The sequence below is a fragment of the Engystomops pustulosus genome, chromosome 3, assembly GCF_040894005.1.
Source record: "Engystomops pustulosus chromosome 3, aEngPut4.maternal, whole genome shotgun sequence".
Taxonomy (NCBI): domain Eukaryota; kingdom Metazoa; phylum Chordata; class Amphibia; order Anura; family Leptodactylidae; genus Engystomops; species Engystomops pustulosus.
In genome coordinates, this window is record NC_092413.1 from 72427238 (window position 1) to 72448114 (window position 20877).

The window sequence follows — 20877 nt, forward strand, 5'->3', positions numbered from 1 at the left end:
TCGAGTAAAGAAAAATATATCAAAACTCACCTTTACAGCTTTCCCCTGCTGCTGGCTATATACTGGGGAAGGGGGCTGGCTATATACTGGATGATATTGGCTGGCAGGCTATATACTGGGGGGCAGCTGCTGGCTATATACTATGAGGCAGGGTCCAGCAAACTATATAATGGGGAGGCTGTGACCAATGCATTTCGCACCCTCGGCTTATACTCGAGTCAATAGGTTTTCCCACATTTTTGTGGTAAAATTAGGGGCCTCAGTTTATACTTGGGTCGGCTTATACTAGAGTATATACGGTAAGTCATCAATGAATTATATTTAAAAAGAATTCATAGAACTTAAGTAAAATTGTTGCTGGGTATGCCTTACAGAATAAAATAAAAATGTGCAAAAAAATAAAGAGACACAGAAATTGCACATCCAATCACATCTTTAACTGTGGGCATCTATTGTTGTGGCATCTGTGTTGTGCACTACCTTGCATTACCTGGGAAAGCAGATGTGGGAAGTTCCACCACAGGGAATTATATAATCGGTTATTCATCTAGGATCACCTTAATGGGATGTTGCCTCTACCTTGTCAGGGTAGACCAAATCTTATATCTTGGTAATGATGATCAAAGATAAGGTGGGGCGCCCATCTAACAGATTAACAATCACAATTAGTGCCATCGACAATGGCTACTAGCAGCGAGTGTAATACATCAAACCACTGCTGTGTATGGCAGGGCTCAGATCCTTCAAAGACCCTTTACCAACACTGCGCTTCTTGGTAAGGGATTATTAGAGTAGATAGTTTAGGTAGTGACTTACCGTATTTTTTGCCCTATAGGGCGCACCGGACTATAAGGCGCATTAGTCAGATGCGCCTTATATATGTAATAATTACATATATAAGGCGCATCGGACTATAAGGCGCGGGGGCCGGGGGCGTGGCGGGGGCGTGGCGGAGGCTTGGCGGAGGCGTGGCGGAGTGCCGACATGACGTGACGCGGCGACGGGACGCAGCGACGGGACGCGACGCCGAGACGCGACGGGGAACGCGGGGAAGGTGAGCGGGGAAGGTGAGGGGGAGGTGGAGGAGGGCAGCGGATCATACTTACATAGGTCCCCGCTCCAGGTCCCGCTGGAGATCTGCTGTCTCCGGTCTCCGGTAGCGGGGACCTATGTAAGTATGGTCCGCTGCCCTGTGCCCAGCGCCATACATAGGGCGCACCGGACTATAAGGCGCACTTTGGATTTCCACGGAAATCCAATGCTTTTAAGTGCGCCTTATAGTCCGGAAAATACGGTATGTTGTCATAATCGAAAGTGTTGTATATTGGTAACATCTGACTAATATCAAATTACCCCCTCCCACACCCACACTCTAATTGCAGTAATAGGGCACATATTTGGCCAGTTTTACCGCTGTTTGCCCATTAGTCTCTTTTGCATTTTGGCTCCCTTCAAAGAGTAATGCACTATTTTGATTGTGAAGATAGGATTTATGTAGGAATTAATATTTCCATAATTTTGATAAGCTTAATACAGAAATATATACACCAAAAAAATAAAGAAATAAACCTTAGCAATGATCATTTCCCAAAGCAGTAGTCAATTGTATGTAAAGAAGGAATACACTATCTGTGGAAATTATGGGACTTGTAATCTTTATTTTATATTTCTCTCTTTATCTATGTAGATAGGAGGGGACGTTGCTACAGTGGCACTGCTCCCCCTTGTCCCTGCATACAGCTTCTATGTAATCTTACACCATAGTCAACTACTGTTCGTCTTACTAACAGGATGTCAAAAGCAATTTAAGCAAATTATGAAAAAATATACTTCATTCTGATGAGATATTACAAATTTTCTTGCAGTACTATGGATTTATAAAAAGTTTGTTGAAAAGTTATTGGCCATTTAAATTGTCCCTCTGTTAGAGTTTATTTCCTCAAAGCCAACAGCTTTTAGAATTTTAGATAACTTTGCATATTACTGTCATTACCAATAAGCAATTGTTCCTGTGCTATCCTTCTTAGTGTAGCCCTTCAGAGCAGAAGTCCATGGCTTCTTATCTGCTCAATCTGTGCCAATTACCTCTTTAAATCCATAGCTTGTGACAAGTTGGTCTGCTGCTCCTTTTTAACTGTAGCTAGCAGGAGACCCTTATGCATTTGTAGCTCTGAGGATACAGAAATGTCTTGTAAAGAATAGGGGAGGCACAGGGGGTCCTCTGTCCCCCACCAGTTTCTCTATCCCAGGCCATGATCCTATATAGCTTTCTGTGTTCCTGCAGCACATATCCTTAATTTTCTGCAGCTCCCAGGCTCTGTGGCACACTTTATTTCCACTTGAGGGAAGCTAATAAAGGATAGATCATAAACCTAATGTAACTATTTCACTACAGGATTTCACTCCCTATTTTCCCTCCTTTGATGACATCTGCCCACTATGACAGTGGGAGTCAGATGAACAATTAGTTTAAAATCATTATGAAACTGTAGGGTCACTTTAAAGGAGGATTTAAGAAAACTTACAGATCAGTTCCTAGAATAATGATCAAATGTCCAATAAGAGCATTTCTACAAAATTACTGATGCTCGGTGCTATTAATTAACATCTTGACAACCTTGACATCTAATAGAATGCTCACAAGCAACAGGATTAGCATAGGACCACTAGCATACCAGAAAAATAGAAGTGCAATTTTTAGTCTATAGATGACAATTTTCAGGGCTTTTTTTGCTTAAATTATATGTTTAAGCCAAAAACATCTGATGAAATGTAAAGGAAAATGGGGCATTTGCTTTGTCAGCATTCAAGAACCAAGATGAATGAAATACAACAAACAGGAAACAGTCTTGGGGCACATTCAACTAAGGCTATGTGTACAGGAACATGTGCTGCACTAGGGCCAGAAACCAGGAGACGTTTCCAGTTGGATGGAGCAGCCATAGGCAGGCTGGAGGTTGATCAGTTCTCCTGCCCAAAAGGTCTCTATCGGGGCCTTGAGCTGACCACAGTCATGTGCATAAGTCCTAAAATGTAGTTGTGTTATATAAATTCTAAATAATCTGCTTTGCTACAATTAATGGTTTCTTTCATTTTCATTAAATCATATATGGAAGCATTTTCTACAGTATAGATCTAATGGAAAATATTTCCAGTGCCATATAAATGTGTTGATGACAAACTGTGATCCAAAAGTTCCAAGCAAGTGAGGTCCCTAAAACCAGATCATATAAAACTATTTTATAACTGTAAATAGACAATACTGTTTCTGTGCTTTATATGACAACATTTGAGGAGACATAACATAGCATTTGGGTAAAAGGCATTTGCATGGACTAGGTTTTTAAAATTCAATTTGCTGTATTGAAGTTATAACTTTTCTATTTAATATGCAAATTCAAAGAAGCTTTATTGGCAGGACCAAATACAATTTAGCATTGGACAAATATGGCCAGGTTGCGAACACTCAACTGGTAGCGTCTCAGGATTTGTCTCTGGGGTAGCTTTTCCAGGTACAAGGCCAGTCTGTATTCTTTCTGTAGCCGGTCAGCTTTTGGAAAGACTCCATTGTTGTCTGTCAGTGACCAATAAATTCCTCCTGGGCCTTGTTTACAGTTACCATTATTTTTGCTTTTGTTAGCCGTGATTGGTCCATGTTTTTATCTGTGTGGGTTTGGTATCTCGGTTTGCCAGGGATCCTCTGCTGCTTCAGTACCTTATGGTGGAAGGAATCTGAGCTGCTGATCTGTAGACAAGCCAGGAATGATTGCACTCTTTACTAGACTGTAATGTCTACTTTGCAGCCGCTGTTTGAGCACCAATTAACTTAGAGAAGGTGTTTGCAGAATTCTAGGTGGAATAAATCAGTTGGACTGAAGTCCTACCCTGACCAGTCTGAGTATTTGTGTGGACCCCAGAGCTCACTGCCATACAGAAGGATGGGGGCTAGGATAGTAGTCAAAGATTTTTGTCTGGACGTTACTGGAGGTTTGAGTCTGTACAATTGTTTCCTGATTGCATGGAATGTTCTACAGTCCTTGTCTTTGAGCACATGGAAGGCTTGCTTGAAGATTCCAGATTGGTGTATTTTCTAGGCTGGTGTAGGTGTACTTGTTAGTCACTGTAAGGCAGCTGTTCATTGTAAAGGCTTGAAGCTCTTCTGTTCCTCCTCTGGAACAACACGATATTGGTTTTGTTTAGAATGATGGGTAATGCCCAGGTTTATCCAGGATTTCCAGATTGTCCCAGAGAACTCTCTCAGTTTGTGACAATATGAGAAGGTCAACTGCAAAATTTCCCCTTGTTGTCATGCAGGGTAGATCCTGGTGCAGAGAAGGACTCCAGGGCTTCATCCAGCTCATTGATGTACATGTTGAAGAGCTTTGGACTTAGACTGAAGCCTGTCTGACCCCTGGGCTCTGCTTGAAATTGACCTTTCTCCTTCCATTTACCTACATGCTGCAGATGTTCTCTGTGTAGGAGCTCTTGATGACAACATACACTTTCCTACCTATTCTGCTCTCCTGCAGTTTCGTTTGAACTCCACAAAACAGGCGTATATCCTTTCCTGCTTTGCCCTGTAGACTGGGTTCTGGATAAGGCTGTGCAGAGTATATAAGTGGTGTGATGATTTGGCATGAACCCAGCTTGGCTCTTGCTGAAAACATGGTCTTGGTGAGGAAGCTTGAGATCCTTCTATTAGGACACAACAGTTTTTCTAGGTTACTACTCACACAGATCCCTGGGTAATAGGACAGGTCATACTTGTGTTATGAGACCTTTATTCTATCTGAGGAAAGTATCCTGCACTTAGCACATGTTAAAGAGTTTGGCTATTGCGGCCTGTATTTCAGAAGGGCTGTGTCTTATAACCTCTGGTAGGATACCGCCGGGACCACCAGCATTTTTAAAGAAGGAGATGAACCTCGTTACCTCCTGCAGGGATATCGAGGCATCAGGAGATCATTTTCTCAAGGGCTAGTTTTCTTCCATATATGAATGGAACACCTCTGCCCTCCCCTAATGGCTACATGCATAATAGACAACAGCTTGCAACCGTTGTATCTTGGCATTTACATTGTTTATATTGGTAAAAGTGAAAAAGAATAAGTATATGAAGGTCATGCTATGAACATACTGTTGCAAGAACAGCATGGTATTACATCTTTATATGACATATTACAGAGACATAATCATTTGGCTTAACATAATCAAAGGTCTACTTTGAAATGGTTGATAAAAGGCCATACAAGCTTTTCTTATTTGTATCAAAAGCGTAGATGTACTCTGAGTTAAAATTAATTAGGGAGATATGTATATTTTTGTTGCATGTATTCTCAATTGGCTTTATCTACAAAATATAGACCAATACTTTACAGTGTGTATGAGGCCATAAGTACTCTATTTTTTCCAAATTAGAGTAAATTCTTTTTACTATGCTGTTATTTTGGACCCCTACAAAACTGATATAAAAAAGATGGACAACTCTGTCATAGGTATACATTTCTCTGAGAAAAAGGTAGTAAAAGGGGGACTTTTAGCCACATTAAAGTGATCCTGTCACCAGGAATGTCATGTTCAGCTGCCCACAGGTTTAATTCACATTCCCTGCCAGCAGCATGTGGTGAGTCTCTGGAGGCAGGGGTTGGAAGGGGGGTGGTAGCAGTCTTCTGCAGCTTGTGTGTGCCAATGTCTCATGTATTCTTCCACTATTCCACACCATTCCCCTCCCTCACCTGCCTGCTTAGTGCACTTGGAAAGAAGTGGGGAGGGGAGTGGGAACTGCATGCGTGTGGTGAGAGAGACTGACACCGGCACACACAGGCTGTAGCTGCCCCCTTTCCATATATACCATTTTTGTTCATGATTATGGGGGCTGTAACAGCATTTTAGCCCCCTCATGGCCATAGATAGAAAAGGTCCGAAGCCAACTCCAGAGGCCTATGGGGAGTTTCTAGGCATGTGCTGTGCTGATGTAAATAAGCTTTGACATCATCTATTGTCCACAATGGGGTTAAACTGGGGTTTAAAACACATTCCCCTGCTGCCGTATTGTATGTTGGGAAAACCAACAAAAACATTGGTAATGGTGCTTTGTACGTGCACTTTTCACAAAAAAATTGGCATGTCATTTCCCTTCAATATGTATAACTAAACTTGAAATAAAGTTGATTAAAAAAATATGTAATTTTAAGGTAACCCATTCCCTTTGAACTTTGAGATACCATGTCTAAGAAGCTTACATCATTAAAAGTGCTATTTCTCAGTTCTGTAAAATATTTTCTTTTTAAACATGTCTTTGAACAGGATGTTTCCCAGATAGAAATCAGTTGGAAACCTCTTATGTAATATATTTGATTTGACATGCTGAGCTTCATTTATAATATAGACATGGCATTATAAGCTTAATAATTCACCAAACATACCTGTTTTGTGCAGAGTTAGCAGCTGCCTGCATTACTGCCGCGGCGGCCTCTTGTGCCTTACGGTTTACAGTAGGCATGGGTGGACCCATCCCTGGGCCTCCTTGTTGAGAGTTGGGAGTCATACTGCCCATGTTTCCAGGATATGGCCTGTTCTGTACTCCACTTCCAGGCATTCTTCCCATGTTCATGGAGCTGCTGGATCCATGTCCATGCATCTGGCTGTTTGCATTCATGTTCATGCCAGGGCCAGGACCACTGTAGTTTGTATTTGGTACTCCAGTATAAGATGGCGGTCTCGAGTATCCTCCTTAAATAATAACAGAATAATCGTTGCATCATTACAAGCTTATGGTATATTGAAAGTAGACTAAATTATAGTGCTCATTTGTCAAAAAGCCTGTATTTTCAGACAGTGATGTATACCACTCATAACTGAAGGGACTGAAATAAGACTGGTTACACATTATCAAGGATTGTGAACCCCCCATAAAACTGACCTATCAAATAAATGTATGATAGATGTATATAATGCATCTATAAGGCAATCTTTAGTACAATGTCCTTTACAAAAGCAAATTTTTAGGCATCCACTGAAAAGCCAAGGGCAAAATAATGGGCATTTTTATTTAATTTATTGCAGCTGAAGCAGCATCTCCAGCCTGCAGCATGAACCCCCCGCCAGCATTTCTAGACATCAATCACTTAATCACAGTACTCAAGCACTTTAGTGAAGAGGTTAAAATCGAATAATAAAAATGCACAAAGCTTTTCGAGGAAAAAAAAAAGGAAAGCCTTGAGGGCGTAAGTTAACCTACATTCGTTTTTGTATAAAACTTACTACAGAACTTCACCGGGACTGTGAAGCAGTATGCCAGATTCCAAATCAAAGCCATCACTGATCTTTTTATTTATTTTATTATTTTAGTAAGGGAAAATGCACCTTGAGCTTTTTATATTCAGCATTGCTTATAATAAGCTTGTGTCAAGAATCTGGCAACAGATACTAGGCATTCTGTCCAAATAATGACAGACACAGCACTCAGAGATTCTGGAAAAGGTAGATTGACACATACAGGAGATGAAAGGTTTTGCTGTCAAGTCTTTTAACCCAACACAATGAAAATCACAAGTAAGATTTCTATACAAGGGCTAAAATGCTGGTTTGCTTTTTTCTGCAAAAATTCTAGTTCTATGTATCTAAATATAACACAAAATTACTGTATAAGGGAATGGAGCATTATTAAGTGATACCCATATCTTCTCCTACTAGAAGTAAACATAAAGCAGAAAAATACTTATGAATATGCCAAGTTTTTCTCCTCAACTTTGTGAAATTAAGTTATACAAGCCAATCAAGGGCTTGCATACATCAAGGACATTTTTCCACAAGGAAGATCTTCGCAAAAGAAGTTTCCTCTCATGGGGCTCCAACAAAATGAAGCATGATAAACCAGGGACACGTACTCATGATCCAGGCACAATGACTGTGGTAATCTTTTTAGATTTGTTATCCATGACCTCCTTGCTTCTAACCCTAACCCCTAAAATTATGCTAATAAGGGTGTGCTAATGGGGGTGTTACCAGAGCTTCTCTGTGCTGTAGCTTTACAGGCTATTACAATGAACAGAACATGTCTCACCCTACCCCCTGCTCTCTCTTTTCTCCCCCTGCCTGTGTCATCTAGCAACAACAGGAAGTACAGGTGGAGTGAAGTCTTTGAAAGGGCTCTGGTAACACTCAGATTAGCATAATTTTAAAAGTTGATTTTAGAAGGAAGGAGGCTATATGGATAACAAATATATGAAGATTACCACAGTCACAGTGCCTGGATCTATGAGTAAGTAACCCTGGTTTATTGTGCTTTATTTTGATGTTAGATTTCCTTTAGGGGTTTTCCCACAAACATAAGTTAAGCCCTATCCACAGGATAGGGCCCAACTTGTTGATCAGTGGGGTCTCAGTGATGAAACCCCTACAGATCACGAAAACGAGCGGTCCAATGGGTTCCCACATAATTGTGGCATCCGAGTAATGGAGCAGACGGCGGCGCATGACCGCTCTTTATCTCTATAAAGCTGATCTGTGAGCGTGGCGCTTTGCAATTTCCGTCAGCTCCATAGAGATTAATGAAGCAGAATGGTAATGGGCGGCAGTCTGCTCCATTACTCTGACGGATCCTGTGGATAGGGCCTAACTTGTGTTTGTTGGAAAACCCCTTTAAAAGGCTCACAGGTTGTCTATACTCTATATGGATAGCCAAAACTATAAACAATAGAGTTGTGGGCCTGGTATAGATTTTGCATTGTGAAATATCAATATTGAGTAACTCTTATCTTTATTTAGGAGAATTATAATTTCAATATCAACATTTTTCTAGAATTATTAATAGTTAAATGCTACATTACAACAATTTATAGTTAGGAAAAACATTTGATAGTAAAGTCAGTGTACTTGGGTTTTTTGTTTTTACTAAGAATTGGACTAAAATATATTTATCAGTAACAATTTTAGCTATATTTAAATCGAAGAGAAAAAGCAGCACTCTAAGCTCCAAGTGAAAAATTAAGTGGATTTATTCATACCACATGCAAGGTTTCAGCCACTACTTAAGCATTTGCCAAGCTATAACTATATACATATATATACCATACATATTCTAAGAATATACCACACCAAAAGTTAGTGAACTACACTGCACTACACTTCTATCATCCCTATGCTGGGAGATTTGCTTTGTTTTGTATTGAATAAAGGTTTACTCTTGTATTGTCATACGGCACATTCCTCTTTTTTCTTTCCAGTTCATATATTGCTATATATGTGCCGATAGACATTGTACAAAGTTTAGGTTGTGCTAGGTCCCCTACATATTTTCAAAACAAATATTTTATCATCATGCCTTGTTGAAGCTTTTTAATGCTTATTTCTAAGCAAAACATGAGGATAACAATGGCATGTTTTAATGATTTTAAGCTACTTTGCAATTAAATTAGTATTTGCCATTTATTTACATAAAACAAATTCAGAAATGTGTTAATTGTTTATGGGCGATTTTTTTTGTTAACGGCTAAACAATTTTAAAATATAGAGGTCAGCAAACTTATTATATTAAGTCCAATACAATATGGAGTAAGGACTCCAAGAAAAAAGTAAGGCAACTTACCCTTATGCACTGAAACTTTCAAATACTACTATGGGGTGTTCACCACATTTTTTTTCTCATAAATTATAATCTGCATTAAGCTTATTTCCTGACATATTCAACACCAAATAAAACTTAATAACAGTAAGGGATCCCTTTGAACATTTTGTTGGTTAGGTTTCTTGTTAAGCTGCCACAGTTTACATATTTGCCTCAATTACTGCTTCCAAAGTAACAACTTTTTTTAGTTAACCTTGGAGCAGGAAAAGAATAATATATTTGCTCTTATCATTCGTACAGGATCTAGTCAACGCCTCATTTATCTCATCAAAAAAGTGGCAATAGTAGAATACAAAGGTAGAGTTAGTAAGGATTACATAAAAAAATAATATGATTATTGGATCCTTTTTCCATTCCTCATTGTGAGCCTCAAACAGCTTGCATTCCTAATATAAAATATTACAATGGCAAAAGTATCCAATTTTCCTAATTACTTTAATATAGAGTTTATAAAAAATCCTCTTTGAAAGGTCGTAATGAAGATGTCATGATGCAGAAACAAAAATATATTTAGACAGTAAAAGGGGAAGCAAAATGTAACCTTCACATTAGATAGACTTTTATTCATAATGTGCCTGTACATAATAACGTAAAGCTAAAGCAGAGTAAATATCTTAATCTAAGTCAATGCCAAAGACAAGTAAATACATGAAATAGCACAGAGGGAAATCAGGAATAAGGAGGCCAGTCATCTTTCTATGCTTTGCTAATGGATTAGTAATTCACTGGCAATGACTCTGACAGAAAACAGACGGCCTAAAACATTAAAGACAATGAATCCAGCAGCTGCCTGGCTGGCCCATATAAGCTGGACATGTCACAAAGCCAAGTCCGGGTGCCCACACACTTGTAAACGTCGGTCCAGGCTGGCATTAGTTAAAGCAGAAACCAGCAGCCAACTGCTTCTCCCAGGTGGGATGCCCTGCAAATAAGACTGCTCATTTATCCCCATCTGTCTGTGCTAATGCACATATTTCATATGCTATTAATATTAATCCGAAAGACTATGAAACTCTATAATAACAATTAATGTTATGGGGTCTGATCAGGATATAACACCACTAATACTACCCTAATAATAACATATACACCGTCTAGAACTGACATGTGTGTATAGGATATGTGTTGCGTGTTGTACCATATACCATATTGTATTATGCAGATATGATGAGAAAAAATGAGCACTGGAAAAAATAAACAGGGATGAATTTTTTAGGTGTAAAACTTGCCTTGCGGTCCATATTGGTTCATCTGTGGTCCATAATTGGCAGTGGAGTTTCCCTGTGGAAACCCGCCCATAGCAGTATGCATCTGACCCCCTGGAGATGGATGTGGGGACATAGAGGTTCCAGTCTGCTGTGGTCCATACTGTGACAGCTGGTGATTTCTTTGGACCCCAGGCATGTAACCTATAATTAAAATAGAACAGAACAATAGAACAAATAGAACAAAAAAGGGACTTTAGGAAACAATTATTGGCCAGACACAGGAATCAATCGACTTTTAAAGATATAAAAGATATACTTATTTTGTTTTGAAGAATGATTGCATACTTTTTTTCTAGGTACAAGTGCTTCTCAATCTAAGAATATCAACAAAAAACCATTTTTCCGTACCGCATATACTCCAGTATAAACTGACCCGAGTATAAGCCGGACCCCTAATTTTAACACAAAAAACTTAGAAAAAACCTATTAACTTGAGTATAAGCCGAGGGTGGGAAATACATTGGTCACAGCCCCCCCCCCCCCCCCCCAGTATGTAGCCTGCCAGTCCCTGTAGCATATATAGAAGTGTAGTTTTGGGAGGACAGGTATCTGCCATACAGGCAGTTGAAGGGTGTGTAGTAAAAGCCCTGTAATTGTCTGCAGTAACCTAAGAGTTAAAGCAGACATATAGTAAGCAGGAGTAGTCTGTTTTGTCTATGGTGGCTTACCCGGCATAGACACCTTTATAATGTCTGTACTGGGCCTACTTATTATGGAGGAGGGGTAGGCTGGTAGTGGGACAACTACTCTATCTGGGCTTCGGTCCTAGGTTTTTGCATAGCCACAGGTGCAGGTCACAGGACTCATTAGGCCCTCACATAACCTGCATGTCAGAATTAGTAGGGGTGGCACAACCAGAGGATCTGTAGGCTGGTCTGTGTTTTCATACAATTTCCTTTGGTCAGCAGTGGGTGCCTAGGTACACATATAGAAAGGGACCTGAACCTGGATCAGTAATTTCAAAGTCAAGCAGTGTTTGTTTTCTTTATGCCAATGCTTTGAAATGTGTTGTTTCAATATTACTATGCTAGCACTATACCTATACCTTATACATAAAGGCAATGTTTTTGATGAAGACCTAATGGTCGAAACTTCACAGTTAGACTGCATAATTGCATACACAATTTTGCTGAAATAAAAACAAAAATCATCACACATTGTGTGCTCAGTCTCTACTTCATCTTTGAATATGGGCTTGGATCTCTAGCCTGCAGCACATCAGTTTCCTGACACTACTATCTTGTATTACCTGTGACATGGAAAGTCCCTGGCCAGTCTCATACACAAGCTCTATAAAAGTACTGTAAAGAGCCTAAGAACACCTTCATCAGCATCCAAGGTTGAATCATTTGCATTGTGATAATGTGAGCCTACTGACAGGTTGGAATGACAACTAAAAACCTTAAGGATATCTGGGAAAATAGACTTGCATACGTGCAACCCCCCCGGAGTTAATGAACCTGGGACAAAGAGTGTCCAATGGCACCCAATCATGAACATGTCCTATATGTTGCAGGATTTGCTTTACAGCCGCTCTGCTTTCAATGGAGAAGGGAGAGACGAGGATCGATCATTCCCTCTCCATCCCCTCCTTGTCCGTGTGCTATGCCCGGGACCCACTAATCGTGTAAAAGAGGCCTAATGAGGTATTTAACAAAAGTGGCAAAAATTGTTTAATAAATCCCCATTCAACATTTTCTGAACAATTGAACCTTTCATGAAGCTAAACGGGTTGAGTGAGGACATTTTGTACTCCAGTGTATGTTATAAATATTGATTTAGCAGTTTTTCAGTTTCTTGGATTTATCGTTAATCTTTATTGACCATTGGGTAGTTGGTGGACCAATGTGTCTTTCATTAGTCTAGTATTGTGGTAAATTCTAGACAAACTATTTCAATCAATGAAAAAGTGGACATGACTGATGTATGATGAATATGTAGATAAGATTTATTAAATATCTAAAGTATTTTGTTTATGTATGAGTTTACTAATTATTGCCATAAATATCATTTCCTTTACACACTGCTAGTCTAATTTGTCCACATGAAGAATGGCTTTGCTCATCCTAGAATTTTTCTATTTGTATAACCAAAGGCAGCTCATGGTATTTTGCTGTATAAAATGTATTCCTTGTTACACCTATGTATTTTTTCTTGTAAACCAAAAACATTTGGAAATCAAAAAAATCAGTCCAGTAGAATTCCAGCAGAATTTCATCCAGGGAAAAGGCTACTTATGCTTACTGTTTCCATTTCTATCACAGAATATAATATAACATAATATGTCTCTAAAAACAACAATCCTGTTTATTCCGATTTGTATCCCTATAACATCCAATGAATGTGCCTTGAAACTTGTTACTGGAATTCCTTTAAAAGTGGATGGTAGAGATTTTACCAAGTTATTAATAACCCTTACTCATTGAAGAAATGGGTAACAAAGATCATTTGGAGCACAAATCTTTCAGGGATTTGAAAATGGTGCAATTGAATCAATGAGTAGAGTCTGGATCATAAGAGGCATGAATGCATTTCTGTTTGACACTGAAACTCAGAAAAGAAATCTTACAGCTACTTTAGATTTCCGGACAATCTCCAGTTAGAAACACATTGCACTGGAACAGACAAACTTAACACCAACTATAATACCACAGAACGGTTAAGACTGAGCGTCTTTGTCGCTTCCTATAAAAACTGGGTCACATTCCACTGAGATTACAACATTCCTTCCTAAGCAATGTCTGAGTGGAAATTGTGCAGTGGTGTTAAGAAAGAGGTGGCTTATGTATGGATGGCTGAAGTGGGACGGCAAGCAAATTTCTGATTTTTATAACAGGGAAGCATACAAATCATTTGTGCCTAGGGACTGAGGGAGAAAAATTCTTGGCATGATGAATTGTGCACAAAGTACCTACTGGTCTAACCTCAGAAGAGGAATTTGGAAAGAGAGAGGAGCATAGCAGAGAATATGGCATCAAGTTTTAAACTCTTGCCAGAATCCAAAATGGACATCATCCATCTTTCACTCTTCTGCTTTGGCCTAAAGATCAAGTCCCTGCTAATACCTTGGCTCCAATGAGTCTCTGGACAATCTATTTGTCTGTCTCACTGTATCATAAATTGAGAGCATGAAGTGTCTTTATTCTCCAGGTCAGTTCATTCTGCTGACCCCAAATGTATGTAGACCTGTTGGGACTTTTGAAATGTGGTGGCATGTAATAAACTTTTTTATGCTGTAAAGTGTTTTTATCACTACAGGGATATATATGAACATACAGGCGGTCCCCTACTTAATGTGATGTATGTGATGAGATTTATCCATCCAGAGGGTCATTCCCACAAATGTAATTATATATCCCTGTCTGCCATGTCCCCCACCTGAAATTTTGATAATGGACATAGAAAGTATAGGGTATGTATGCATAACCTGTAGATAAGTCACTATCATGTGATAATCCATTACAGCAATACTTTTCCATCAGAGGTTCTGCGTGGTCTGCAGAAATACTCACACACGAGTTTCACATTACAAAGAAACATATATACTTTAAGTCTCCTCAGGTAGGGTATGAAATATCCTTTCTAGTATTCCTGTTTCTATGTTAAATATCACCTGTTTATTTATTTTTTTAATCACCTCTAAAACCATGTGTACAAGAGAAGTGACAGGCATTGGAAGAAAATAAAAAGGCTGGAATGGGATTTTTATCTGCAGTTCATATTCCTAACTATGGGGCTTATTCACTATGGGTCCCGAGGCCCCATTGTCATCGGGTTTCCCAGCTTTTCGGGGGTTGTGTCGGGTATTGTGGGATTTCGGTGCCGGTTTTCATGCGACAGAAATCCGGGGGCGGGGACAGATTCGGACAAAACACAGGATTTAACATTTAAATTGTGTCGCAAGCCAAGCACTTACATGCACCGGGAAGAAAAAGGTGAACTCTGGCAGGGAAGCGATAGATGCAGGATATCGAGCGCAAGCTGGTAGTGAATCGTGGCAGCTGTGCATTCTCGTCAGGGAACGCACAGGGACTGCTAAGTATATATGCCCCTATGTCTTTAACTGCCTGCATCTCCGGTTCTTTAGGTCACAGAATCACAAGTCTGTTTCAGTGTGAAAGATGAGATTCTTATATTTTATAGGATCATAAAAGCATAGTTTTACTATAAAGTACCAAAAAACCCAATATATAGGCATCTGAAATGTCATTCACCTTTCAGCCTCTAAAAGAGACTCATTTTAAATAATTCTAAATAAGTAAATAGTTAATATTTAACATAAAAAATGGAAGTCTAGTATAAATATTTCATGCCATACCTAAGAATGTTGGTAGTTTAGTGGGGTAAAAGCTTTTGACATGTTCCCCTTAAAGAGCTAGAGATTATAAAGCAAGGATAAAAAGGCAATGAAAATGTTTTGGTATTACTTACCTCTCTCCTGTGGCATTGGTGATTGGCTCAAGGCAGGATGTGAACTTGACTCAGTTTGACTACCTGGTGGTTGTGGAGGCATCTGGCTCCCTATAATAAAAAGGTGCATTTCCTTTAATGTTATATTAAGTGTATTATAAAGAACATATGTCTTCCATCTGCTTCCGTTTCCATGTACTGTTTGTAAAGTGTAGTAGTGGAGAACCGCTGATCGCGGTTAGGGGCTGGGTGTCAACAACACATCTCAAGTATTGATAGCCAAACCAGCTATTGATTTGATAAATTATAATTAAACACTGCAGGTATCATAGTTTATCAAAATAAATCACATTTATGAGCGTTAACCAATTGTCATAGTTGTGGTGAAGCACAATGTTAGTTATACTTGACAGTACTAATTAGTTATATGGTTATAAATATATATTATTAAGTAGGGTAGATGACTTGAAAAACATGGATGGAAAACATCTTTTTGTCACCTCAGATTGCTTTAAAAAGAGGTCCCAGAAGAACTTGTGAACACATGTAAGCATATGGACATCCCTGTTCCTGTATAGTAGTGAGCCAAGCTTAGACAGCGAGTCTTTATATTATAATAAACACTGCTATGTGATCACGGCAAAAAATGCTGCTAAATATAGTAAACAAATGGCAATTCCATGTAAGCTCAAGAAACTTCTGCTAATATGTATGTATGCCTGAGGCACTGCTATCAACAGAATATTTGATAGGAGACAAGGGGATATGGAAGAGAAGTAAAAAATGATTTGAAAACTGTCTGGCATTTTATAATTTAACACACACGACTTTCAATATCATAATTTTAAGAATAATCCCTCAAGGTAGTAAGTGCATAACCTTCCAAAATCTTTTATAGATCAGAAATGGATGATTGTTTTGCCTTTTGTGTCCTGTCAATACTAAAGCTGACCATCTGGCCTCAAACCGCAAAACAGCAAAATGGGAGCTTATGCTGAACCTGGGCGGCAGACACTTGAATGGAGGGTTCTAGTAAGTTTATTGAGCTTATTTTAAGAAAACATGCAAATGAGCTATTTGTAGCCTACAAAATGTGGAAAAATCCTTATTTTTATGCAATTATGTGCTATAATCGGTTGACAAAAAATGTTGACTAAAACAATTGTTTGCAAACTTCACTAAATTATTAATTCTAAAAGTAGAAAAAGTCAATTTTGGTAAAATTTAGGCTACATGCACACAACATAGACTTTAGGACGTGCACTAACCAATGTTTTAACATCTAGCACAGATCCTATTGCAATGTGTTGGTTTTTTTTTTATACCAAAATTCATTCATGGTTTTTTTTTAATACTAAAATTCATCTTGATTTTTGACAATATTTTTGCAGTATTTACATAACCTTGCTGAGAGCCACAGATCTGGCTACACGGCTTTCCAAGTCTTTAATCAAGTTAAAACTTTCATTAGTTTAGTACCGTCAGCAAGGTCAGCGAGAACACTCATTTGATCACTTTTAATGAAGTTTCCAAGCACAAGCTCCTTGTCACTTTCTTTTTGGAAAGGAGAGTACTAACATTACCAATCACTGGTTACACCATTTATAAAACATGCAGATGTGGAATATTAAAGATTAATGCATTTTTGGATTGATGTCGGCATTCCGTTTGTCTCATGCCAAAACCAATTCTGTTATTCATTAGTCAACGACAAATCAGATCATGAGGATGCTGCTCAGGATACAAAGGGGCAAACATGGATAGAGAATGAGTGATGAAACTAGTTACACCGCTCCTTAATCTATATCAACATGGAAAATTTAATGTTATCTAATATGTTAGGGCACTGAAGGAGAATGGCAAGAGGTTTACTGCAGTCAGGGTATGACAAAGATACAATATTCACAGAGTTGCTATAGTCTTTTTACAACTACCAATTGTTACCGCGCTCTACATAACCATCGCAGGTATTATTGACTTTTCATGCACTGGACACCACAGCGTTCTATTGTAGTACAATAAAATAGTGTCTGGGATTGTCATGAAAGAATTGCTGCATAATATTGGGACTTGGCTAAACAAAGAATAATAGCAACTTTACCTCTGGACCAAAAGAGCTTAAATAACAAATGCCCTCCTATGATAGGTATAACAATGTCACAATGGCGATGAAAGAACAGCCACAAGAAAAGCTCTCTCTCTATCATTTTGAGTGTCATTCCAAAATTATTTCATAGAAGTTTGAAGCTTTCGCTTCTCTCTTCTTTACAAGACACTATGACCTTGATTTTATTTCTTTTTTAACTGATGCAAAATTGCCCTTGATTTTTTTTAAGAGTAAAAATGGAATTCTACTTTAGTTTACCACCTCACACTACAGTACGAGAGACTTATCCCTAGCATACAGCTTTAACAACAGCTGCCGACAGTCATTGAAGAATTTTCTAAAATGATGGACAAAGAAAAGAATGTGAAAATATGTTTTTTGGCAATTTTGACATTATTTTCATGGTCCGACTTAAATTGACTTAAATATCATATCACCTCTGAAACCATATGCAAATAAGCTGTAAAGATTCACTTTTTGCCTGAGATGAGTCACTTTTAGAGACTAAAGAGCAACTGCAGTTAAAGACCTAAATGGGAATTTGATCTTTATCTATAGCTTGCATTCCCAACTATGGGGGAGATTTATCAAGCAGCAGAATTATGGAGCAATTTGCGTCAGAAAACACCTGTCAGAAATGCCTTGTGCCACACATATTATGAGTCTGAGATAATTTTAGACACTTTCTGACTTGTACTTATAGGGGGTGTGGCCTTGCTGTCCAAAGTCCAATGAAATGACCAAAATTCATTATTTATTGTGCAGCAAACTAGCATAAGGTGAAAATAACCCCTTAAAGGGGTTGTCTGAGTTCTTTAAAAAAATACAGGGAGGCCGGGAGGGCGCTGCTTAAAAAAATAAAGTCCTACTTACCTTACGGTGCCCTCCGGTATCCAGCACTGCTGTCGCTCCGGTCCAGGCGCCATGTAAACAAACATGGCCGCCGGAGCAGCGCTGGATTCAACTTCCGGCCGGCCGTGGCCGGGCACGCCTATCCGTCCCTGTTCACAGCATTGTGAAAGCGGGCCGGAAGGTTGTTGGGTCCGGCCAGAAGCTGAGTAAGGTAAGTAGGACTTTATTTTTTTAAGCAGCGCCCTCCCGGCCTTCCTGGTTTTTTTTTTCTAAGAACTCGGACAACCCCTTTAACAGTCTTCATTGCACCAGATGAATTATCCAGCATCACACATTGATAAAGCTGGCACAAATCTAGTCACACGCTGCACTGGTTTAATGAGCGGCTTGTACAGTGCACAAGTTTGTGGGCTGATAACCTAAAAGCTTAGGAGACCAGTCAAGGTAACAAGCCTGTTATTTTATGGTAAGAGTTGTTAAGTGTCCAACTGCTTCAACTATGCAAAAGAAAAACTGATTAAAAATAATGTCAGTAATGCCATTTTCAGAAAAGCTTTTTGCCTTTCACCTTCATTTCAATTTATTCACGAAATATGTAAATGCCTAGGAAACAGATTATATGTAAATGCAAGATCTGAAATAAATATACAAATATATTTTGCCCCAGGTGGCGTACTTCACAACAGTTTTATCAAAAGGCTCTGGCCACATGAAATTTGGAGGTGAGCTCTGCTGCTGGAAAGAAATCTCCGCCAGATCAGACCAATGGAAAACAGGTGCAGAATATAGCAAGTATGTCATTCAGGAAATTGCTCCCCACCCCCTACATTTATTTATATTTGTGGGGTCAGAAAACTTTCTGTGCATCAGGAATTCCACCTATTTAATTCTAGTTCAAGAGAAAATTGTCTGATAAGGCATAATAATATCCCCCATGGTATACAGAAAACATAGTAAAATAAAAACAACCAAATTGTTTTAAAGGGAACCTGTCACCAAGGAGACCCATTTTTAGCACTCCCCCAGTCCCCACAGAGCATAGTACATACACTGCCAAAGTGTTTTTGTATTAAAAATTGGTTTTACAGAAAAAAAGATATGTTATATTGTACCTTTCATTAGCATCTGCTGTGTGACTAAGCAGTTGCCTTTTGGGAGGAGCTGGAAAGGAGCAGTTCCCCCCCACCCTTGGGAACAGCTTCTCCATGTGAACTTTTCAAATATATGAAAACATCCATCACTGGGCTTAGCGATGCCCCCTGCTCCTCTACAGCCAATCCAGAGTGAGGGGAGTTATTCATATATTTGAAAAGGTCACATGTTTCCCAAGGGTGGGGGGGGGGGAAACTGCTCCTTTCCAGCTCCCCCCAAAAGGCAACTGCCTGGTCACACAGCAGATGCTAATGAAAGGTACACTATAACATATCTTTTTTTCTGTAAAACCTATTTTCTATACAAAAACACTTTGGCAGTGTATGTACTATGCTCTGTGGGGACTGGGGAAGTGCTAAAAATGGGTCTCCTGGTGACAGGTTCCCTTTAAACCCTTTACGCATAATAAAGTATACTCTAATACTTATTAAACAACGAGCAGCGTCATATTTTCTTCTATCTGTGCCCTTTATAACATCATCACAGAAGCCCTCCAGGACTGTCATACGGTCCTATCCATAGCAGCCTAATGGAGGCAGCAAAAGGATATTTAATGAAAAGTACATCATGCAAAACTCCCTGTGCCAAAGTAATGGAGGTCTATACTTGCAGATGCATAGAATAATTTTTTTTTAGCAAAGCCTTGAAGTGGCTGACTGTGCACTGTAGGAAATTCTAAAAAGGTGGAATGTGGCGGACAGTCTGATGTGTTTTAGTAGATAGTTACTAGGTTTTGAATGAAGTCCTGGGGATGGTTGTGAGAAGAGCAGTTAGGAGGGATATGAATAGATTATGGGTGGGATTTATCATGGTGGCAGCAGTGCGAGGAAGGGAGCCAAATGGCCGCGGGGTACAAAACCCGCTTCAGGGGTCCAAGTAAGCAGTGGTACAGGGGGTCAACGAGGCAGCGTCGTTAGTAGTCACTCAGTGTTGGCAGTCACTCAGTGCTGTCAGTAAAATCACCACCTCGGCGGTGTGGCAGTTTTTTGTTAAGACACCAGAGGATCCGAGCGTGTATATATTAGAATCTGCGGGCAGAAAGTGAAGCGTGGCCAGGGAGCTAATGTTGGCACCACGGCCCTGCATCAACACATGAAGCATCACCATCAAATGGCCTGGGAGAAACGTAGAACAGATGTGGAGGGTCCATCCTGCCGCCGCAGCAACAGCAGCAGCACCTAGTGGCACACATGCCATTTCAGCCAGTCAATGCTCCAGCACCTCTGCTGAACGGAGCCGTTTGATTTTGACATCATCTCCCGGTCCAGATGCTCTTGCTCCTCGCTATGCATGGTGCCAGCAGTCATTGAGCGAGGCAATTACAAAGAGACAACTGTATGCGTCCAGCCATCCTAAGGTGCAGAAGCTGACCATGCTCTTGTCCAAGTTGTTGGTGCTGCAGTCCCTCCCTGTCCAAGTCGTGGACTCTGCACCCTTCAAAGAACTTATGGCTTGTGCCG

The 20877-nt window shown here is 39.5% G+C and overlaps 1 protein-coding gene across 7 annotated transcripts in view; it reads right to left on the bottom strand.

The window, feature by feature from the left end:
- The window catches only part of ARID1B (AT-rich interaction domain 1B), a 310106-nt gene that overhangs the window by 74185 nt on the left and 215044 nt on the right, over positions 1-20877 (bottom strand). For all 7 annotated transcript variants that reach the window (XM_072141069.1, XM_072141068.1, XM_072141070.1 and 4 more), the window contains 3 exons: positions 15328-15417; positions 10858-11037; positions 6426-6732 (listed from right to left, as the gene is read on the bottom strand). In XM_072141069.1, coding sequence (XP_071997170.1) covers positions 6426-6732; positions 10858-11037; positions 15328-15417 — 577 coding nt within the window. The remainder of the gene's footprint in view (positions 1-6425; positions 6733-10857; positions 11038-15327; positions 15418-20877) is intronic.